The following is a 20,450-nucleotide window of genomic DNA, read 5'->3' as shown; positions in this document are numbered from 1 at the left end:
CCAAGCTTACTCATGTGGCTATTGGCTGAAGCCTCATTTCCTTGATCAGTCCTATTTCATTCTGCGTGGCAACTTGTCCAGCTGAAAAACTATAATGCCTCCATTGCAGCTAGGTGTCACTATATACTATGTCTGGCCAATGGTGTGAAAGTAGAAGCTGTCGGGTGAACCCAGGTTTAGAAGAGCGTTTGAATGTCTGACTCCTCAGCCAGTGCTCATGACCACTAGACCACGTGGCTATTTCACAGCAAGGACAATCTAAGTTCTCTGGCAATAGCAGTAATGGTGATAACAGCAACAGCTAACACTTGCACTCTTGCCACGTACCAGGCACTATGCTACAGGCCACATACTTTTAACTGCACTTGATCTTCACAACAACCTCCATGAGGTAGGCATTATTATCCTCATTTTATAGATGAGAAAACTGAGGCCTGGAAAATTTAAGTCATTTGCCCATGACTCAAGCAGAGACATAGGTGGCCAAGACATGATTTCACATATACATCCACCTCATGTATACATTCACCTCAGGATAAGGTGTGGAAAATGGATTAGAGAATTCCTACGCTCTTCTAAACTGAAGAACCCAGTTAAACAAGACAGTTCATTGTTTTTCATCAACATAAGGCCCCATCTTCTCCCCAGGAGCCCCTACTCCTACTGCCTCAACTCCTACCTATGCAAAAAGCTAAAAGAATTGACCAGGTGGGAAATCTAACTGATGTTCAGAAGAAGCAGCCCTTGGCCTGCTGTTACCAAAGGCAGCATTCTGCTCAAATCATGCCACGCACCTGTTAACAAGACTGCATCTCTGAGCGAGGGACAGTGATTCCAGGATTCTCCTAACTTTCTTAGGTTATTCCTAGGTTAGGATCACACTAATGCAATATACACATTCCTTCTCTTAATTTCTATATCAAATAGTTAGTCACAGGATTCTTTAGAGGCCTGGGGGAATGAGTTGTTGAGACAAACATACCTAGGGCACCTCGAAGTTTCTAGTTCATCCTTTGATATGAAGTGAGGAGATTCTATCCAGAGTCAGGCTGTAAAAAGAACAGGCAGTTGGAGAGAGCTGCCCATCCCAGGCGCTCTTGCAGCTGTGGTGACTGCCTGGATGGTAGTTCAGAGGAGAAAAAAATAGAGAAAAGAGCTGGAGATAATGAGGGGATTTAGGTCTTTCTGTAAAAAACAGCAGCTTCCAATCAGAGAAACAGATGACGAGTATCCAGCTACCCAACCCAGAAAGGGCAAAGTCCCCCACCCCGGCACAGTCCCACTGCTGGGATGACGCCTGCACAGAGGTAGAGCAAGCCCTTTCTAGGTTAATGTAATCAGATGGATATGGGACGCGTGCCTTTCACTGCAAAGCACTTCACAGAGCGAGCTGGCTGCATTCATCTGCTTAATAAAGCTGGAATCTGAAACCAACCTTCTTTACCCAGTGTCTCAGAGTCGTGTTGTAGGGAACGTGCCTTTAATTAGAGCCAGACTGCACAGCAGTGGGGCTCAGCTATACTGTGGTTCGGTGCTGCAAGGCAGAAAAGTTACCATGTATTTTCCTACGCAAGCAAAATGTAGATGATGTTTAATATGAGACATCTCTCCAGGGAGAAATAATGCAAAAGGTTGGGTTAATTTTTGGTTTGTATCTTTTTTTTTTTTCTGCTTTATCTCCCCAAATCCCCCCAGTACATAGCTGTATATCTTAGTTGCAGGTCTTTCTAGTTGTGGCATGTGCGACACGACTGCAACGTGGCCTGATGAGCGGTGCCATGTCCACACCCAGGATCCAAACCGGGGAAACCCCGGGCCACCACAGTGGAGTGTGTGAACTTAACCACTTGGCCATGGGGCTGGCCCCAGTTTCGTGTCTTTTAAAAACAGAACATTCAGGTTTTTGTTCTGAGCAGTGGAATAACTGGAATAATTGTTTAGGCCTCACAACAACACATCAAGGTATTTTAGAGATGAAGAAACAGAAGCTCAGAGAGCTGGGGTAACTTGCCCAAGGTCACACAGTTACAAATGGCAGGGCTGGGATTCAAACTCAGTCAGTCTTGACTTTTCCAATGTTTTCTTTTCTTTTTTTAATCTGTCTTTAAGAGCGCACTTTCTTAACCTGTGCAGCACGCTTGAGAGGGATGTGATATTCTAAGGGAGAGGCTGCAAGTCACTCTGTGTCCAGCAGCTGAGGGAGAAACAATCAGTCTGTGAGATCAGTCTCTGCAGATGGCCTTCAGGCTCTTTAAGTCAAAAAAAGTTTCTTCTTTGAGAATCTTTCCTCTAAGGATGTATGTATAATGGTGTTCACTACAGCATTATTTTAAGAGTGAAAACTGAGATGTCTTGGTTCCCAACATGGTGGCCACCTGGGTATGCTGTGGCTCATGTCAGTCACCATGGGACCTTAGACGGTTGACACCACCACCACTGGGGGCAAGGAGACACAAGTGTGAGGACCTCAAAGTGGGACAATATATTTGTAAATACATAAAGACAAACAATGTTAGCAAGAACCAGTCACCTGTACAAACTGTACAGCTCGTGTGTTCCCTAGCACCCATCAAAACTTGTAAGGATTTCAGTGGCAGTGAAACATCTGATTGGAAATAAAGTTCATTTTCTCAAGCCTATATCTTGTCAAAATGTCAAAACAACTACTCATATAAAGCAGCAGTTGCACTGTCTTTTTCTCGGACAGTCAGCAGCAGATTGATTTTCCCTTGGATGCTCTGCCTTGGGCTGTTGACGGTTTGCACTGGAGGGTTTTGTGGATCGGGAGCTTAACTTATTTCATTCTTACTTCAATGCAGACTGTTGGACCTTCAGACGGAAGTGGTTATGTTACAGATTATTATGGAACCAGACTTACAAGACTATTACTAATGAAATATTTAGAAAAACAGTCATATCTGTAAATATTTTTTAAAAGAAACAGATCTGAGCCTCCTTGAATTTAATAGAGAACTCCAAGTATGTGGATTTCCAGATTTTCCTTTTTCCTTCTTAGCATACCACTTTATGGGTTCTATACAACTTTTTGTTGTTATTGCTTTTAGTGTTGTTGTTTTAGTTAAAAGTATATATTCTGAGATTTTTAATAGAACTTTCTTTAAGAGCTGTATGAAAAAAAGGAGGAAAAGGTTTGAAGCAACCTAGATCAAAGACTGACTGGGAAACAAAACTATGGTGCAGACACAGAATGGAGTAATAGACAGCTGTAACAAAGAAAGAGGAAGTTCCTTACATTCTGATAGGGAACTATCATCAAGATGTATCTGAAAAAAGGAAGGTACAGAATAGTGTACAGTTGGTTATCATTTGTGCAAAAGAAGGGAGAAGACTACATACGTGCATTTGCTTGTGGACACAGAGAAGATCTCTGGAAAGACACAGACACAACTAGTAACACTCGTTGCCTCTGTGCAGGGAAGTGGTCACTGGGGGACAAGGCGACAGGCTTTTCACTTTATGTTCCTTTTGTACCTTCTGAATTCACACCATGTAACCATATTATCTATCCAAAAGGTCTGTCTGTACTCTTCTAAAAGTGAATTATGATATGTAAGCTTAAAAAAACAGAATATATAAAAGTTTTCATATGCCCAAACAATCGTATAAACAAAACATATGTATGGGGGAAACAGGAGATTATTACATCAAGATGGTAATAATATTTTCCTTTTCTCTATTTCTCCAGAATTTTATTATGCAGTTATAATAGACTTTTTTTTAAGTATTTTTTTTTCTATGTTTAACTTAGTTCCTCCTTGGCTACACCAGTATTTCAACCAGTAATCATGTTGAAAAAGATGGAAATGAAGACCAGAGACTTCAGAATTCCCATATTCACAGAATACTCAACAAAAGAAAAAAACCTGCTGTCCTAAAAAGTTGGTGAATCAATAGTTTCCAAAGCTTTATGAAAACACGTGGGGTATACAGAAAGAACTGCAAATAACAGTTCTCCAGGTAAGCAGTAAAAAGGGAGAGGAAAATACTCTTCCATCAGGAAGCAAATCATTGAATGACATAAGGCACAGTTTCATAATCATACTCGAGAGCTCCTTGTTTCAAATGACTACTCTTCAACTTCCTATATTTTCCCTCATTCTCATCACTGGTAACCAAGGATACCACAGGTTTTCCTAAGCTTCTATCTCCAAAACATTAAACTAGTTTTCTGTTTAAAATGGGGAGGCAGCAAAAAAGAGGACTTTTAATTTTTAAAAAAAGCACACTAAGTTCTCATAAAATCATTGCCTGTGTTCTCTGACACTGGGTAAAACAGATTTGGAAACAACTTCTGAACTGAACAAGCTGAAAGAAGGGAATCACCCCATCCCAAAAGCAGGTAAGCAGTGACCCATTTTTGGAATGAAAAGGAAACACAACAGTCAGGGGCTTAACAAGCCCAGCCACTACGGCCATGGTCTTGGGCTCAGCTCCTTAGACTGACATTCACTTGAGTGTATCATCTGATAGTCACTTTCGTGGTTGCAATTTATGAGCTGCCAGTGTTTACTTGTGAGACTGTCTGGGAGCTGGAAGGGAAGGAAGATAAATACACCAAAGCCCAGCTGAGCAACAGATAAGTTTTACATTTTATTTCCAGGAAATGACATCTTGTTTTCATAAAGAAGAGGTATACCATCCTCTCAAACAGAGGCTGCTTTAGCTTTCAGGTATAGCCACAGGGGTACACCAAACCTGTCCAAAACAAATGTCAACAGAGGTGCTTCTGAGGTACCAAAACAAAACAACAACAAACTTAGAAAGCAGTACAGAACTATATAACCCATTCAACATGTAGTGAAGCAGAGTCCATCAAGTACCCTGAAGCGGTCGATGCGCTGAGTACCAGTGGTGCTTCAGACAACGGTGGCAGCAGGGCTGGCCAACATGGAAGGCTCGTGACGGAGGACTTCCTAACTCAGTCTTTGTTCCACGTGGCTCTATCCCACGCTCTGTCTCAGAGTAGCCCAAAACCCGTCCACAGAGAATCCTCCAGACCATCCCAAGCTCCCATTGCCTGGTAGTCTTTCAAATGCCCCGGAGCACGGTCTTCAGGACAGCCTCTTTGCTTTGGAAAGAAAGAAAGGAGAAATAAAGGAAGAGCTTGTATTTCCCTCCTCTGGCATCCCTGTTGCCACCCTCAGTCTCTTTCCCCCACAGCAGCCATGGCGAACCGAGAAAACAAAAGTCGCATCATGTCACTCTGGCTCAAAGCCAGCTCCCCACTTCTCCCAGAGTAAGAGTTAAAGTCCAAGTTCTTCCAAAGGCCTATAAGGCCCTACACAATCTGGCCCTGCCCAACCTTCTGACCTCACCTCGTCCTCTCCTACTCCTCTCCCCCATCACTCACTCCACTCCAGCTACACTGGCCTCCTTGTCGTTCCTCCAGCACTCCAAGCTCACTCTCTCTTCCTAGTCCCTCTGCCTGGGATACTCTTTCCCCAGATGACAGCATGGCGACTGCCTTCAGAGCTTTACTCTAATATTACCTTCTCGCTGAAGCCTTCCTTGACCACCCTATCAAAATTTGCCAATGCTCTCCCCATCTCTCCCTGACTGCTTTCTTGCTTTATTTTCCCCCATAGCAGTAATCACATCTAACATTAGATTTTCACTTCTCCTTCTATTCCTCACACCTACAACAGTGCCTGGCACAAAGCTGGCCCTCAATAACGAATCTGCTGAAGGAAAGAAGAAATCACATACATAGCAACAGGTAGGGAGAGGTGGGAGTTCTTCCTCTGTCCAGAGAGGGAGGGGGTAGGAGGGGCTATTTACTGGCTTCCAGTCGTTTCTGATAGCTTCTCCTTCCTCGATCCCAGGGAAGCAGGGATCCTGGCCTATACTAAGGGCATAATAAAACCACCAAGGAAACTGTCCCCTTCTCTGAGACTGAGGTCTGGAACGCTTTGGTAGGAGGATTGAAAAGATTACAAAGGTTACTTTTCTCCCACTTGCGGGCAGTCTTTGAGGTGGTGGGATCTGGGGCTGGGCATGCCTTCAGCCTTGGAGAGCTGAGAGAACCGAGCGAAGCTCCCTTCCTCTCAGTTAATGGCCTCACCTAATAGCTCCCAGAAAAATACCGAAGCCACAAAAAAGAAATTCTCTTGACTCCCTACAAGCAAATTTCCTTGCCTACCCTCCCACATTATGCTCTTTCTCTATACAAGAGGCTGTACGCATGTACCCTCCTACTTTTAAAGACTAACCCCTCCGTCTGTGCTCTGCATTCCTTCTCTCCTGCCTTCCAAAGAATCTTGCCCTATCCACTGCCTCGGCTTTCCAGCACCTCCCTCTCTACAGGCTCCTTCCAATCAGCAAGTGAACATGCTCACCTCTCTCATGCCTTTAAAAAACAGAACGAAAACTTCCTTTTACCCCACTTCCTCCTCCACCTACAGCCTTCTCTTGTGTTGCTCCCCCTCATCTTAGTCACAGCGAAATTTCCTGCAGAACTTGTCTATCCTTACTCTTCTCTACTCCCTCACCTCACATTCATTCTCCAATTCTCTGCAAACTGGACTGGATCCCACCAGTCCCCCAAACTTGTACTAGATAAAGTCAGTAATTTCCCACACATCTGCTACCTCCAAAGTGCAATTTTTCGTCCTTATCTTGTTTAACTTCTCAGCTGCATTTCACACTGCTGACTCCTCACTTCATCACCATTCATAACCACGTATTTACTCAAGACCTACCAAACACTCTTCTAAGTGTGGCCCTGAGAATGCCACATGGAGTCAGATAAAATCCCTGTCCCCGAGTTTATAAATCTAGGGGCAAGAGCACACTAACAAATACAACTTCAATCTGGTAAGTGTTTGAAAGAGATAACAGGGAGACGTCTAGAATGTGATGAGGTGGCTACCTCAGACACAGGCATCCTCGGGAAGGCTCAAGGCACACAATTCTGATGGCTTTGTTGCCTGTCCCACACTTCCCTCTTTTTCCATCTCCCTGTGGCCATTCCTCACTGTTCTGTCCTGCATACTCCTCTCCCACTACCCATCCCTTAAATGTTGGTGTTTCTCAGGGATAGGTACTTGACCTTTGGCTCTTACCACTCACAGAGAGTGTGTAAAGTGGCTTATCCACTTCCATGGCTCATAATCCCAAATCTAGTATCCTAACTCAGGCCTATCTTCTAGGCCCCAGATCCACATACTCAAACACCCACTGAACAGTTCCACTGATGCCCACAGGTGCCTTCAACTTACTTTTCAGTCTAAAACTTATCTTCCTGCCAAACTGCTTCTCATTTCAGTGAATGCCCCATCATCCACCCATCTGCGCCTGGCAGAAACCTGGGAGTGATCCTCGACTCTGAGCTCCCTCCCCTTCCTCCCAGCAAACCAGTCTCAAGAACCTGTAGATTCTACTCCCTTAACTACCACACAAGTTCATCCACTCTCTCCATCCCCACAGCTACTTCTCTAGCCCAGCCACCATCATCTTTGGCTGGGGGTACTGGTATCTATTCTTGTTCCCATCACCACTTATTCTTGTCACTGCAGCCACATTAACCTATCCAGAAAAACATAAACACAAGCAGTCACATCTCCACTTAAAATCTTCTGATAGTTTTCCCAATGTCCCTAGGCTAAATCTTTAACATAGTCTAGAAGATGCTTCACGATCCAGTCCTGCCTACTTTTCCAGCCTCACAGCTCAACATTTTCTCCAGCATGCTACAATTCAGCCACATTGGACTTCTTTCAGCCCTCAAAATCCCCTTGCTTTCTTGCTTCTGGACCCTCCACTTATAATATACACCCATAGCCCTTCACTTCCCTTCACTTTCTTGCCTGCCCTTGACCTTTACCTATCACCCTTCATTTCTCTTATTATAGCACTCTTCTATAAGCAGCCTAGGCCCTACATCTAGACTGAAAGTGCCATGAAGGCAGGGGCTGCACATGCCCTGCTGACTTTTATCCCCAGCCCCTGGCGCTTAACAGGTACTGAGAAGACAGAAAGGCCCAGAGAAAGGAAGCAAGGAAGAGATGTTTCTCTGAGGTTAGTTCTGGTTCAGTTTTCATGGGACAAGGGTAAAAGAGGTCCAAACTCTCCAGGGTAGGAAAGCAGAAAGCCATTCAAGCAGAAGCCCTAGACAGGAGCAGAAGCATGTCTAGTCTTAAGATTTCTTAAGAATGACAGCAACAGGCCGTTGGGCAGGATATGTATCCAGCTGATGCAAAGAAGCCTCAATGGTGATGTACCTAAGTCAATGGTACTAGGGGGTCTGGGGTGGGGGAGGAAGAGGAATAATCAGCGACGCCAGCCACTTCCCATGATTAGTTCATGGAAATCTAGAATACCAACTTATTTAGGCTCTAAAAATACCCTGTGTTCATCTAGAGTTAAGTGCAGGAACCAAGAAACTCTCAAGGAAAAGCTGCTTTGATTAATAACTTGACTCTACGTTTACACAGGTGGTCTTCCACAATAAGAAGTTCCTGGAGGGATGTCTGAAAAGCAAATCATAAAGTTACACATTAGTGGAGAGGGAGGATCAATGTTTTTAGAGAGCCAAATATCTCTTGCTTTATCATTAAAAAAAAAATGGCCAGGAGAAATCTCTGCTGTGGAAAACAGCAATGAATGATCTGAAGTACCTCCTGCTGGAACCCCAGAGATGGCCAGAACTGCTCATACTTGCTTCTTTTGAAGCTCTAGTGTATGCTCGTGTTCCTGCTCCGGGCCCTTCTCCTCAGCCTGGTGGGCAAGCCTTGGCCAGCAAGCGCTGGTCCTCCCCTTCACTACAACATGGTGGGGGCTGGCCAGAGTTCCTGACTTAGTGGGCAGGTAGTCAAGGCCAGCCCTGGATCTCTTCACTCTGGCCTGCATGGTTCCCTCAAACCTGACCTTATACGCATTTGCAGCGCACTGAGGGATCATTCATCACATGCAGGAAGGCCCTCTGCTAAGCTGTGAAACCTTTTCCGGGTGCCTGCAGTGAGGTGATGGCTTTTGGTGAAGGGGAGAAGACACTCCACCACAGAGCACTGAAGTCAGGAATCGGCTTTTGACCTCCAGATGGAAGGACCATTCAGAAATCCCAAGGATTACAAAGTCATCAAGATATGTGAGGTTCTAGGATTTCCTAAGTTTCTACTCCATATATTCCAATTAATCCCACAGCTGACTTAGTTACTAAGATCACAGTCCCTTCCACCACTGAGTAAACAATTCCTATGGTGCCTTTGTCATTTCCAACTGTGCATTCTGAGATGCCAATAAGGGTGACAGGGGAGACACCCATCAAAGGACAAGGCAAGGAAGGACAAAAGGAGACAAAATAAGAAAAGGGGAGGGAAAAAGGAGAGGGAAAAATAAGGGGTGGTAATATAAAGATAAGAAAAAGCTTTTAGTGACAAGTCTGGTAATTTTCTATCCCATGACGATTTTGCAAGGGATACATTTTTAGGGTCCAGCACTGTATACTATTTGAGTGCATGTATGTGGACACCCCCACCCCATGCCAATCTTCTGAGAGCCATCTTTCCTTAGACCAACAGTGTCCTATACAAGGTAGGCTTGCTGACTTCATGCACATGACCCTCTAGATTCCCTACGGGCAGGACTGGGTGGATTAGAAGTACTTGCTAACAAGTAATCTCTCTGGGTGAGGTAGACCTGCCAGACACTGTCACTCCTGCCATGCTCCAAATACGCCTCCACAAGGCTCTGTCCTTCAGCAAGAGATGATGAGCAGTATCAGGGAAAGCCTTCCAGGTGGGCAGGCAGAGACTCTCTTCAGAGACTGCTGGTTTCTCCTGTCCCATGTCTGGAACACTCTGCTCCTAGCCTACAGGAAGGGGAAAGAACCACAGGCAATGTGGTCTGCCCTGGACAGATCTTCCTAGAGACTCCCAACCACTGGAAGGGCCTCTGTCTCACAGATTCAGGAAAGCTGTGGTTCATAAACCTTTCTCCCCACCTCAGCCCACCTGAAGACCTTGGCACACTCCTATTTGTAGCCTCAGTTCAATACTATAGTGTCAAGGGAGCTGGAGAATGTAGTTTGAAAAAGCCCCTGGACTGAAAATCACTGTTCTAAAGGACCAAGATTTTATTTCTAGATAATTTGCTTCTTTTCTGAGCACAACCCAAAGAAACTGCTAGGGAAAGCTAAAAGTGAGAATGTTAACACTCTTGTCAACCAACCAACATTTAATAGGAACAAACAGGGGAGGGAGAGCAGCTGACAGAAGACTCTGCTCCAGCATCTCACCAGCTCCACAGGAGATCTTCTACAGGGATGTCAAAAAATGTCTCCCCTTCAGAAAAATCTCACATCAATACCCCAGACAGCCACAATCACTCATGCAACAAGCACTTACTGGATGTTCGTCATCTGCCCCAGCTCCAGCGCATCCTCGCTCCAACACAGGATCTGCCATCCTAACATTGTCCTCCTCCCCCTCTCCTTTGTATAAACTGGCCTCACAGAGTTTACAAGGGATCGATGGCTCATCAGTCATGAGGCATTGCTCCTCCCAGGGGGATGTGGAACTTGAAGACAGCAACCAGCCTGGAAGGCCTGGAGTGGGGCTGCTCTTGGTGGAATCACAGCCCCACGCTGCCACGGACAGGCAGATCTCCCTCCCTGAACTTGTGATAAGAGCAACCCCTGCCCAGGAGGAAAACAGCCCTGCTATAGCATCAGAACTTTGACAATTACAGGCTTGCCAATCCTAGTTTCCAGATCCTAAGTTTGGTCCTTTGTAAAATTCCAATGCACTGGGGATTAAACCAGCTTTCAATTGGCAAGGAAGGTTGGTATTTGAACTGAGAATTTTCTCTAAATCCCACATTGCAGCCCAGTGAAGCTGCTGATGGCTCTGGCACACGCTTCCCTAAATGGGGCCTCAGACCTTCTGCCTGTCTCTAGAGAAAACCTCAAAGCTGCACCTGCTGTGATAACTGCAGAAACTGAGACTGGTGCCAGAACTGCTCTCAGCCAACAAATGCAACAGAGAGACTGATTAGGTTTACTGTGTGGGCTCCTGGTGTTACCACAAAGGCAAAGAGGCACTCTCGTTAGCCTTTGGAGAGAAAAGGAGGGTTTGATATTATTTACTCTGCATAATTAATTCTGCATGAGAGGAGTCAGAGGTGAACTAAGGACATGGGGCTCCTCTTTCCCTTTCCAACGCTGCATGAAGTTCCTTTTCCAATGCTGCACCAAGTATCTACTGTGCTTGGACTTGTGAGAAGAAATCTTGTCAGTGGGCTGGATGAAGAAAGTAGATGGGTATCCCCAGCCCCACACAGACCCAGCACACTTTAGCTCAAAGGTTGATGTTGGTCAAATCTGGGCTCCCAGGTCACCGCTCCTCTGGGAAAGGGAAGAGAGAAGAAAACAAGGCATTCACAACGCCCCAGCAGACATCTCCTAAGCCTTGGCTGTCATGCTGCTCTGGCACCACAGAGACATTATGTCTTGTGTGGGACATGACAGGGTGCTGCTAGGAACAGGCCACTGCCTCTTATGCCTCTGTGCTTTGCTTGTGCTGATTCCTCTGCTTGGAAAGCTACCCCCGGGGAACCTCTAAGACTCAGTTCAAGCAGCGCTTCTTCCGTGAAGCTTTCTCCCATACCTCCACTTGCCCAGGCCAAACTGAGTGTCCTCTCCGCTGCAGTTTGCTAGCACCCTGTTGTGGAACTTGTCACACTGCCTACTTGCCTTCTATCTCTTCCATAGACTCTGAGTGTTGTGAGAGCTGAGATGATGCCTTATTTTTTTCTTTCTTTCTTTTTTTTTTTTTGAGGAAAATTAGCCCAGAGATAACATCTGCTGCCAATCCTCCTCTTTTTGCTGAGGAAGACTGGCCCTGAACTAACATCTGTGCCCATCTTCCTCTACTTTATATGTGGGACGCCTACCATAGCACGGCTTACCAAGCAGTGCCATGTCCGCACCTGGGATCCGAACCGGCGAATCCCGGGCCGCTGAAGTGGAACGTGCACACTTAACCCCTGCACCACTGCGCAGGCCCCTATTTATCTCTTTATATCCCGGTGTGTAATGTAGAGTTCCTATAAATGCTTACAGAGCAATGGGAGGTAGAAAGGAAGAACAATGGGATTCTGTCAGAATCAAGTGTCTCCTGGGAGGTAAAAAAATCTGTGGGGCCTTAAAACTGGGCACAAAATCCAACAGCACATAGCTGTTGGAAAAGTGGCAAACACTTTGGTTCTAAAGAACCACCCAATGGCCACCCCACCCTCCCACAGGTCAGAATGTCTTGTATGGGCATATTAGGCTCAAGCACAATTCCTGCTCAGCACCCACACCACCTGGCTCTGTGACAGGCTGCTGCCTCCACTCTGGCTGACCAACAGAGGGCCAGTCTGATACCACAGCTGCTTGCAAATTAGCATCAGATTCCTGACCCTACTCAGAGTGGCTGATACCTGTTGAAGAGCTATGAGAAAGGAAGCAGTGGACAGAAGACCTGTTCTTAAGAGTGTGGCTTTTAAATCGTCAGCTTCTCTGGACTTAGAGAAAGGTATATCCAAAGACACACATGAACATAGGTTACCAACGGCCAGGTGGTGGGTAGCACCTGTAAGGGCAGAGAGCTTCTGGTTCTTCTCTGAAAGGCCTTTATGTGCAGCCAACTGACATCACAGCACTTTGGCCCTGAAGCTTTCCCAGAAGGTAGTACTGTACTGAATTATTAAAGGGACTGAACATGATAATCAGATCCACCCTGCTTATATGCACTCTCATCCCTGCCCAATAACCAATCCTTCCTATTTGCTAGCTTCCTTGTGCTTTGCCCTAGGACATATTCCTCTGCCACAAGGACACTGCAGAGTGGCTCTGCAACCCTCAACACAGCAGGTCCCAAGTGTGATGAGATCACTTGGTGAAAGCAAGATATTCACTATGAGCAGATATTCACTATGCAGGCATGATCTGTTAGGGAAACTCAACAATCCCTTCCCCAATCTCTTTATCCCAACTCTGTCCAGGTGGGAGCCTTGTTAGTAAATATATTAGGATACCCAACAATAACACGGTAAAGTTAAATTTATCTCTTTGGTTTAACAATATGCCCGATTTGGTATTTAAGCTGTGACTCTTATATAGTTCATAGAAGCTGTATGTTTTCTTCAGGCATTCTCCAAACTGTGAATCTTTGACTTGTATACATCCTATTTATAACTGATTGTATACTCAACCCAAGATTTTTGCAACACCTGGACAGCAACCAAACTGTCTTGAACAACAGCATCTTCTAGTGATCAGTACAGCAAACTGTTTGACCATGTTTTCTAATCAGGTCTTTTTTTATCCCTACAACCAAGGCACACACACTTTAGTCTCCCCTTTCCCTTCTGCTTGAATACCTAAGTTAATTCTACCTCAACTCTTTCTCACACGTTATCTTTAACTCTTTACTTTTTCTCATTTCTTCCACCTCTTCTTTAGCTCAAGACTCATTTATCTGACTCTCTTCCCCAATCAAAAAAAATCTGCCCCAAGCTTGAAAATAAGTCCTTTGTTGATGGGATACACTTTCTTGTTCATACCCACTCACCTTTTCGCTCCCTAATGAGGACAATTCGTCGTTCTTTCACTTCTGAACTCAGATTATCTACCATCTTATTAATGCAATTGTCCAGGACCAGGGAGTGAGTTTTGGACTTGATGTCCTTCCGACAAATGGGGCATTCTATCTTCCGCTTCATCCATTCATTGATACAGTAGGAGCAGAAGCTATGGGCACAGTTCAAGGTGACAGCCTAAAGAGGAATGGGAACACACACATCAGAACTGTCACACTTACTTTCTCAGGGCAATTGTGATCTCAAAGCTAGGACAGGAGTTAATTTCCAAAGCCAAATGGAAATTTAACCAGAATCCCATTTAGAGGGCTTACAAAGGGTATTAGAATCATTCTCAGGGATGGGAAATTTTAAGCTTCAAGTTAGACAATTCATTTTCTTTCTGAAAGTTCACGGACTCAGGCCCCAGGTAGGCTGATTTGTCCATTTTGTTCCACTCAGACCACACTGCCAATGTGGGTTAGCTACCTTGCAAATGAATTCACTGGACAAAGCAGGACTGGTAAGCATGTGAATGTTCGATACAAATACATCACTAATTCTCTTATGAAAAACAAACGTATGTCCTCCTAATGGTGAGTTAGAACCTCGATTTTAATATATGAAGGGGAGCACCTTCTGAATACTCAGTATATAGAATGGTAGAAGATATCATCTCTATTCAAAAGCAACTAAAAAAGTAAAATAAATGTAAAAAGACAACTAAAAAGGCTGGGGAAAAAGGAACTAAAAAATATTTTTTAAATGTAGTGGGTTCACTGACAGTGCCTGAACCCCTAAGTAAATAAGCCTATGAGAAGAGAGAAAGCAGAAGGAAGCCTCTATTTGCGGGGCTCCTCTGAGTAATTCCAACAGTTAGACTTCTGCCAGGGCCCTTTTAACTCCCAAGAACATAATCCATTCTCTTCGTTACTCTTATTTATGTACATCTCCTATGACACCACTTATGCTGAGGCTCAAAAGTCTTCATTTCTGTTTTTAGGATAGCAGTGGAAAATAACACAGAAATTATGTATATTTCAAATGCCAAGTTGAGCCCAGAAAGCCAACTAGGAGACATTCCGTTTACTGTATGAGATAAATTCTCAAAAACAGGAGTAAAAACCTGTCTGATTAAAATGAAACCTCTTCCCAACACTGACTTTAAGAGGTGAACCGTAGAAAAAGGTCAGGTGGTGTTTGTAAACAAAACACAGGTCAAACTGTTTGTCTCTTATATGTCTGTGCAGATGCCTGGGCTGGCTAACTCATCACCCATTCCAACGCCCGTTTCCTTGTCTTCCTCTAATAGAGTCCATAAGCCCTGTCAAAACAACACTGAGTTTCTCCAAAGTAGAGAATCAAATGACTAGAAACTATGGGGGAAATTGTGACCTGAAGTCAAAGTGGATCCAGAGCAAAAGAAACAGGTCTACCCAGAAAAGATTTTTCAGGAAGCTAATAGACTCAATCTCCCTAAAGACCACCAGAAAAAAGCAAGCAGTGTGTGTATGCATTTTCCTTTGTAAAGGAGTCTGACAAGCACTGTCATTTAACACTTGTGGTTTAAGATGAACTGGTCACAAATGGTAGAATTGGTGAAAAATTAAAAGAGAGTCTGTGCAAAAATGTGACAGGATAACAAATGGTAACCCCAGAGAGAGATGTTTCATTTTCATAAGGAGCCTGAGACTCCCTGAAATATGTTCTACTTGGCCATGGAACTCCCAAAGTGACCACACACATCAATGACATTAACCACCCTGTTTAAAGGCTGCACTATACACCTGCTCTCAGCACTGTGACCATTCAGGGTAGAGAGTAGCTTCACTGAGCAGCTGATACTTCAAACATCTAATGCCATGTAGCCCTGTTTTCTCCCCAACAACAAAGAGATAAAGGCTTTACTGCAACTAAAAATATTGATTACACCAAATAAATACTCAAAAACAAGTGAAATAAGAAAAAGTATAGCACAGGTAAAGGAGACTACAAAAACAAATGAGAAGTGGCCATCTCTAGAGGTCACTGAAGTCAAATAGCTACATTAAGTCCCTAGAAGAAAAATCTCTTCAAAATGTTTCCCTATAGCAGAAGCAGCCCATGTAGCTGAGGCCCCATTCAGGGTTGGGAGAGTGAGAGGGCATGAGCCACTGCTCATAATTACCTCAATGAAGTATTCTGAGCAAATAATACACTGGAGCTCATTCTCTAGCACGTCATTCATGTGGCTGAGAACTTCCTCCTTCTGTGCTTGTACCTTCTCCTTCTCTTCCTGCAAAGACACACAACCCCACCTGTCATTCAGGAGAATGACTACAAGAAAGCAACATAGGACAGAGATGGAGTTAATCATCTGGAATGAGATCCAAGAGGAGTCTAACTTAAAAATTCATCCTGGAGCAGCAAGACAAGAATAAAACACTTTCCCCAGGGGTTACTGCTTCTCAGAACTGCTTTGTAATACAAGTCACTGTCTTCCTTCCTTTCTTGTCTCCACTTTCTCAGTATTTGTAGTTTCTGTCTCCTTCCCAAAATTAACCAAATGAGAAAAACTGAAGGTGGCATACTAACCCTGCCAACCACCCAAGACCAGAACAAGGCATTAAGTATCTTACAGCTAACTGCAGTTTAGAGGTAATATAAAATCACCCCAAGCAACCCAGAACTCACGGGACAAGAAAGAAGACATGAAGAAACAGCTCATAAAGGCAGGAAGGCTGAGTCAGTTTTAGGTCCCTTGTGTTCTTTGCAGCTGCCACTTCTATAAAGTAAGGATGACAGCTACATTCCCCGCAGGCAGGAGGCTGAGGAGACGGCCTCTCTGAAGTACCTTCAGGCCTCCAGCTCTGTGCTGTTCGCCACTTCCCACTCCTGCAGAGGTCTGCAGCGCAGCTTCCCTTTGCTTTCCCCAAGAGGCCAGATCACTGGTAGACACACTTTTTAGGGAAGATCCTAGGTGCGCTCTCTTAAAGCAGACGCTTATTTAAGTCAGCACCTCAACCCCAAAACAGAAAGTATTAGGAGCCCCTGAAGGGGAGAGAAAAAGTCATTTAGGGTATATTTGAGTGGTTGATTCACTCTTCATCTTTTATTTTCTCTTCTAATCAAAGCAAAGACTGTCAGATTGCTTGGGGTAGTGAAGAGGATCTGGACCCATTTCTAACTAGAGTCAAGTTCCCTAAAAACTTATGAATTGGGGAAAAGGCACTGTGATTTAAACAGAGGACAAGGATAGCAAACTAACTGAAAAGAGAGCCTCCTCTTTTCTGTACCGTGATCCAGGTCGGTATGCGAGGAGGGGCATGCTGAGAGAGGCGGGGAGACTCAGGCATTAATTTCAGCTCAGAGGTTGCAAACTGGTGGCCTGGGGACTGGATACACCCTGTAGACTCGTTTAGGTTGGTCCTCATGGTATTAAAAAACAAAACAAAAAATTGAATTTGTTGCCAGTATTTGAAAATTGGGATATTTCACATAAACATTCAGAGTTCTGTCTTCTGTGGAAAACTCAGAAGATCTGACAACACTGTGCTTGCATTTCTCAATGGCAACAACTGGCTGCAACAGAGAAGAGCCGCCTCTTGGGGTGAGGGGAGGGTGAGGGGGCTAGTGCCCCTTTCCAGTGCGCCTCTGTCCCCATAGCTCCCACTGTGTTCTTACACCTAGGCCACCTCACCTATTTCTATTACCAGTCTGATCCCAGTGGGCATTTGAGTTTATAACCCCTAATTTATGAGTTCCATTGATTTGATGTAGGAAATAATTACAAAAATCCATCAGGATGAACTATTCTTTATTTTGACTACACCACTCCTTAGCCTGAGTCAGCGAGACACTCTGAAGGGGCATCTACCACAGACAACGGACTAGACTGCAGGATGTGAGTGTTTCAGTCCCAGCATTTTGCTTCTGAATGAGGGAAGGAATACATGTTGTCTAACAGGCAGACCTTCTATAGGCCTGAATAATTTTAGAGATTATTTCCCCTGAAGCAGGGAACAGTCGTAATCTGTCTCTTTATTCACCATAGCAACCCCTGCACTGTTGAAAACGCTGAGCTGCATGTACTAACCAAATTCTAAACCTTCATCTTCTTTCCAGTACCTTGGTCTGCTCCAATTCTTTGTTCTTGGCTTGAAGGATGGCTTCAAAGTCCTTCTTGCTGCGATTTAGCTCTTCCATTAGAGCCTGATGCTGCAGAAACACAGCAGATACATACTCAAGATGAGCTACACGGCATCTTTCCTTTTAGCCACACACACGCCTGTTCCCTCCTTCTGTCAGTGGCTTTGGTTCAAGGGATCAGTGGACTGGCAATTTCAAAATAATGCTTTTGCTCCCCAGGACATCTCAATTACCTTTTTCTTTTCAGGGAAGGGGGCAGATAGGGAGGGAGGCCATGAAATCCATTAATCCCTCTGGAAATAACCCAATCTCCATGGCCATCCAAATCAACTTAAGAACTTACACTGCCTTCCAGAAGGTCTGATTCTGTACCTTTAGATTGGGGCCCAGGAATGTGCATTTTTTTAAAAAGCCACCCAAGGGATACAGGGAACCAATGATCAAGATCTAGTAAGTAGGGGCCAGCCCTGTGGCCGAGTGGTTAAGTTCGTGTGCTCTGCTTCTGTGGCCCAGGGTTTCGCTGGTTCAGGTCCTGGGCACGGACATGGCACCGCTCATCAAGCCATGCTGAGGTGGTGTCCCACATAACACAACTAGAGGGACCTGCAACTAGAATATACAACTATGTACTGGGGGTCTTTGGAGAGAAAAAAAAAAAAAGATTGGCAACAGATGTTAGCTCAGGTGCCAATCTTTAAAAAAAAAAGAAAAAGAACTAGTAAGTAACTCAGGCTACCCAGCACTGGGAGTGGCTTTTAAGAACTAAATAAAGAAGGGGCCGGCCTGGTGGTGCAGCGGTTAAGTGTGCATGTTCCACTTCAGTGGCCCAGGGTTCGCCAGTTTGGATACCGGGTGCAGACATGGCACCACTTGGCAAGTCACGCTGTGGTAGGAGTCCCACATATAAAGTAGAGGAAGATGGGCACAGATGTTAGCTCAGGGCCAGTCTTCCTCAGCAAAAAGAGGAGGTTTGGCAGCAGTTAGCTCAGGACTAATCTTCCTTTAAAAAAAATAAATAAATAATGATCAAGGAGAAATGAGATTCAGGAAAACTAGATAATCATTTTCATTAAAATAAAAAAGAACGTTAACCTATTTATTCTACAAATTACACACTATACACTGATAAGGCAATATTGCCTGAACCCTGCCTATGTCTTCTGGAAGCTGCCACACCCAAGAACTGACAGCTCATTCATTGTGACTAACTGCCTACACCAAATGTCAAGAGGGTGCACGTCCATCAAACATAATTTTTGATCTCCCTTATGCTTAAGTAGAGCTTATACTTTAAATCTCATCTCAAATCCCTTTTTAAAGAAGGTCAAGTAGAGGTAAGTATTTCTGAAAAGATATTCTCAAGAAACAAATTTTAAAATGTGTGGTCTCCTAGAAAAAAGCAGTTATGTCAGAAGGCCTGGGTATTCATCTGGACTGCTGATTAGATGTGTGTGCCGTTAACTTGCTCATCTATAAAATGGGAAAACAGGTCCCCCTCCTATATCAGTGTTAATAATAAAATAACAGATATGAAAGCACTAGAAAAGTTTTTTAAGTTCTACATAAATGCAAGTCGTTATAATGGCCTGGCAAATGAAAAAGAACAGCTTCAGAGGGACCAAAAGGGTGGACCAAAATACAACCACGTTTCAGCTGAGAGAGTGGTACATCCCCCAGGCAGGTTAAAGTATATCATTTTAGGCTAATGAATGGAGACTGGCCAAGCACCTCACACTAAATGATAGTGTTTTCCTCTCTGTCTCAGACAAGGGTGAGCAGCTGTGGGTGCAGGGTACTCAATGATCCCTTGGAGATTTCCAAGTAGCAGAACCTTACTCTTTTCCAGTCAACTTTAAAATAGTATCTGAATATTAATTTAATAATGCTCTAAATGGTAAACATGCCTACCCTCCCACCCTAGAAAATAAACAAGCTTAGAAAATAAAATTCCAAAAAGATTGAATTCATTTTCACCTAATTCTTTCCAAGGCTGTTTGTGCACCCCCAAGGAAATCAAGGCAGGCTTCGTCCCAAGCTTATAGTAATATGTGACTGTTAACACTATAAGAAGGTTGGGAGGTAGATATACAATAAAAGAACATAAGGAGAAATTCTCCTGAACAAATTCTAATGCAATTGCTCACTTTTTTCAAGGAGATATGAACCATCCCACTAACCTCCTAACCAAACTTGCATCAAACTACTAATCATAACATAAAAAGGAGAGAAGACAAAGTAGGTTTTAAAGATGCAAAAGAGCTTATAAGAAATAATCAGATGAAAGAGGTAGTCAAGTTAAATGAAATAAACTACAGGCAATCTTTTAGGGAAATTTTATTCCTGTGAGCCTTGCCTTTCCAGTAAATAGATATGTTTTGCTGACTGTTAAACTGCACATTCTCGAACTGACCTAAAATGCTTAACTGGAACATTCTTGAATGGTTTCTGGATGGCTTCAGCTCAGGAATGGTGAGGTAAGAGAGGTCCCTGCAGGCCCTGGTGGCCAAGTCATAGCCTGCAATTCCCCTCAGCTGCCCTCACCTTTCTGGAAGTGCGGCCACTTCCCCAGAGAGCCTCCTAATTGCTACAGGCTCTCTTCCATCTTCACTAGAGCAACTCCTGCTCAGATGAAGACGTAAGTTTTCATGCTGAGGTCTGGCTGTCTGTGAGGCTCCAAATCTCCAACCTGATGGTTTGAGCAGCTGCCACCTGCTCTGTCTACAGACTGGAAATGTACAGAG

General features: G+C 44.2%; 1 protein-coding gene and 1 pseudogene across 16 annotated transcripts in view; one reads left to right on the top strand and one right to left on the bottom strand.

The window, feature by feature from the left end:
- Window positions 1-386: 386 nt before the first annotated feature.
- LOC139077193 (TM2 domain-containing protein 1 pseudogene) lies at window positions 387-2,935 on the top strand (annotated as a pseudogene).
- Window positions 2,936-4,598: 1,663 nt separating this feature from the next.
- The window catches only part of RNF8 (ring finger protein 8), a 36,403-nt gene continuing 20,551 nt past the window's right edge, over window positions 4,599-20,450 (bottom strand). For 5 of the 16 annotated variants that reach the window (XM_070584515.1, XM_070584508.1, XM_070584513.1 and 2 more), the window contains 4 exons: window positions 17,689-17,778; window positions 15,749-15,856; window positions 13,575-13,779; window positions 4,599-5,089 (listed from right to left, as the gene is read on the bottom strand). In XM_070584515.1, coding sequence (XP_070440616.1) covers window positions 5,073-5,089; window positions 13,575-13,779; window positions 15,749-15,856; window positions 17,689-17,778 — 420 coding nt within the window. In that variant the 3' untranslated portion in view covers window positions 4,599-5,072. Of the gene's footprint in view, window positions 5,090-10,364; window positions 11,363-13,574; window positions 13,780-15,748; window positions 15,857-16,254; window positions 16,612-17,688; window positions 17,779-20,450 lie in introns of all 16 variants that reach the window. The other 11 variants (XM_070584517.1, XM_070584509.1, XM_070584514.1 and 8 more) reach the window with 5 other exon arrangements.

This window comes from Equus przewalskii, chromosome 19 (assembly GCF_037783145.1).
Source record: "Equus przewalskii isolate Varuska chromosome 19, EquPr2, whole genome shotgun sequence".
Classification (NCBI taxonomy): Eukaryota; Metazoa; Chordata; class Mammalia; order Perissodactyla; family Equidae; genus Equus; species Equus przewalskii.
The sequence above is the reverse complement of the archived record's forward strand: the minus strand, read 5'-3'. Positions and strand labels throughout refer to the sequence as shown.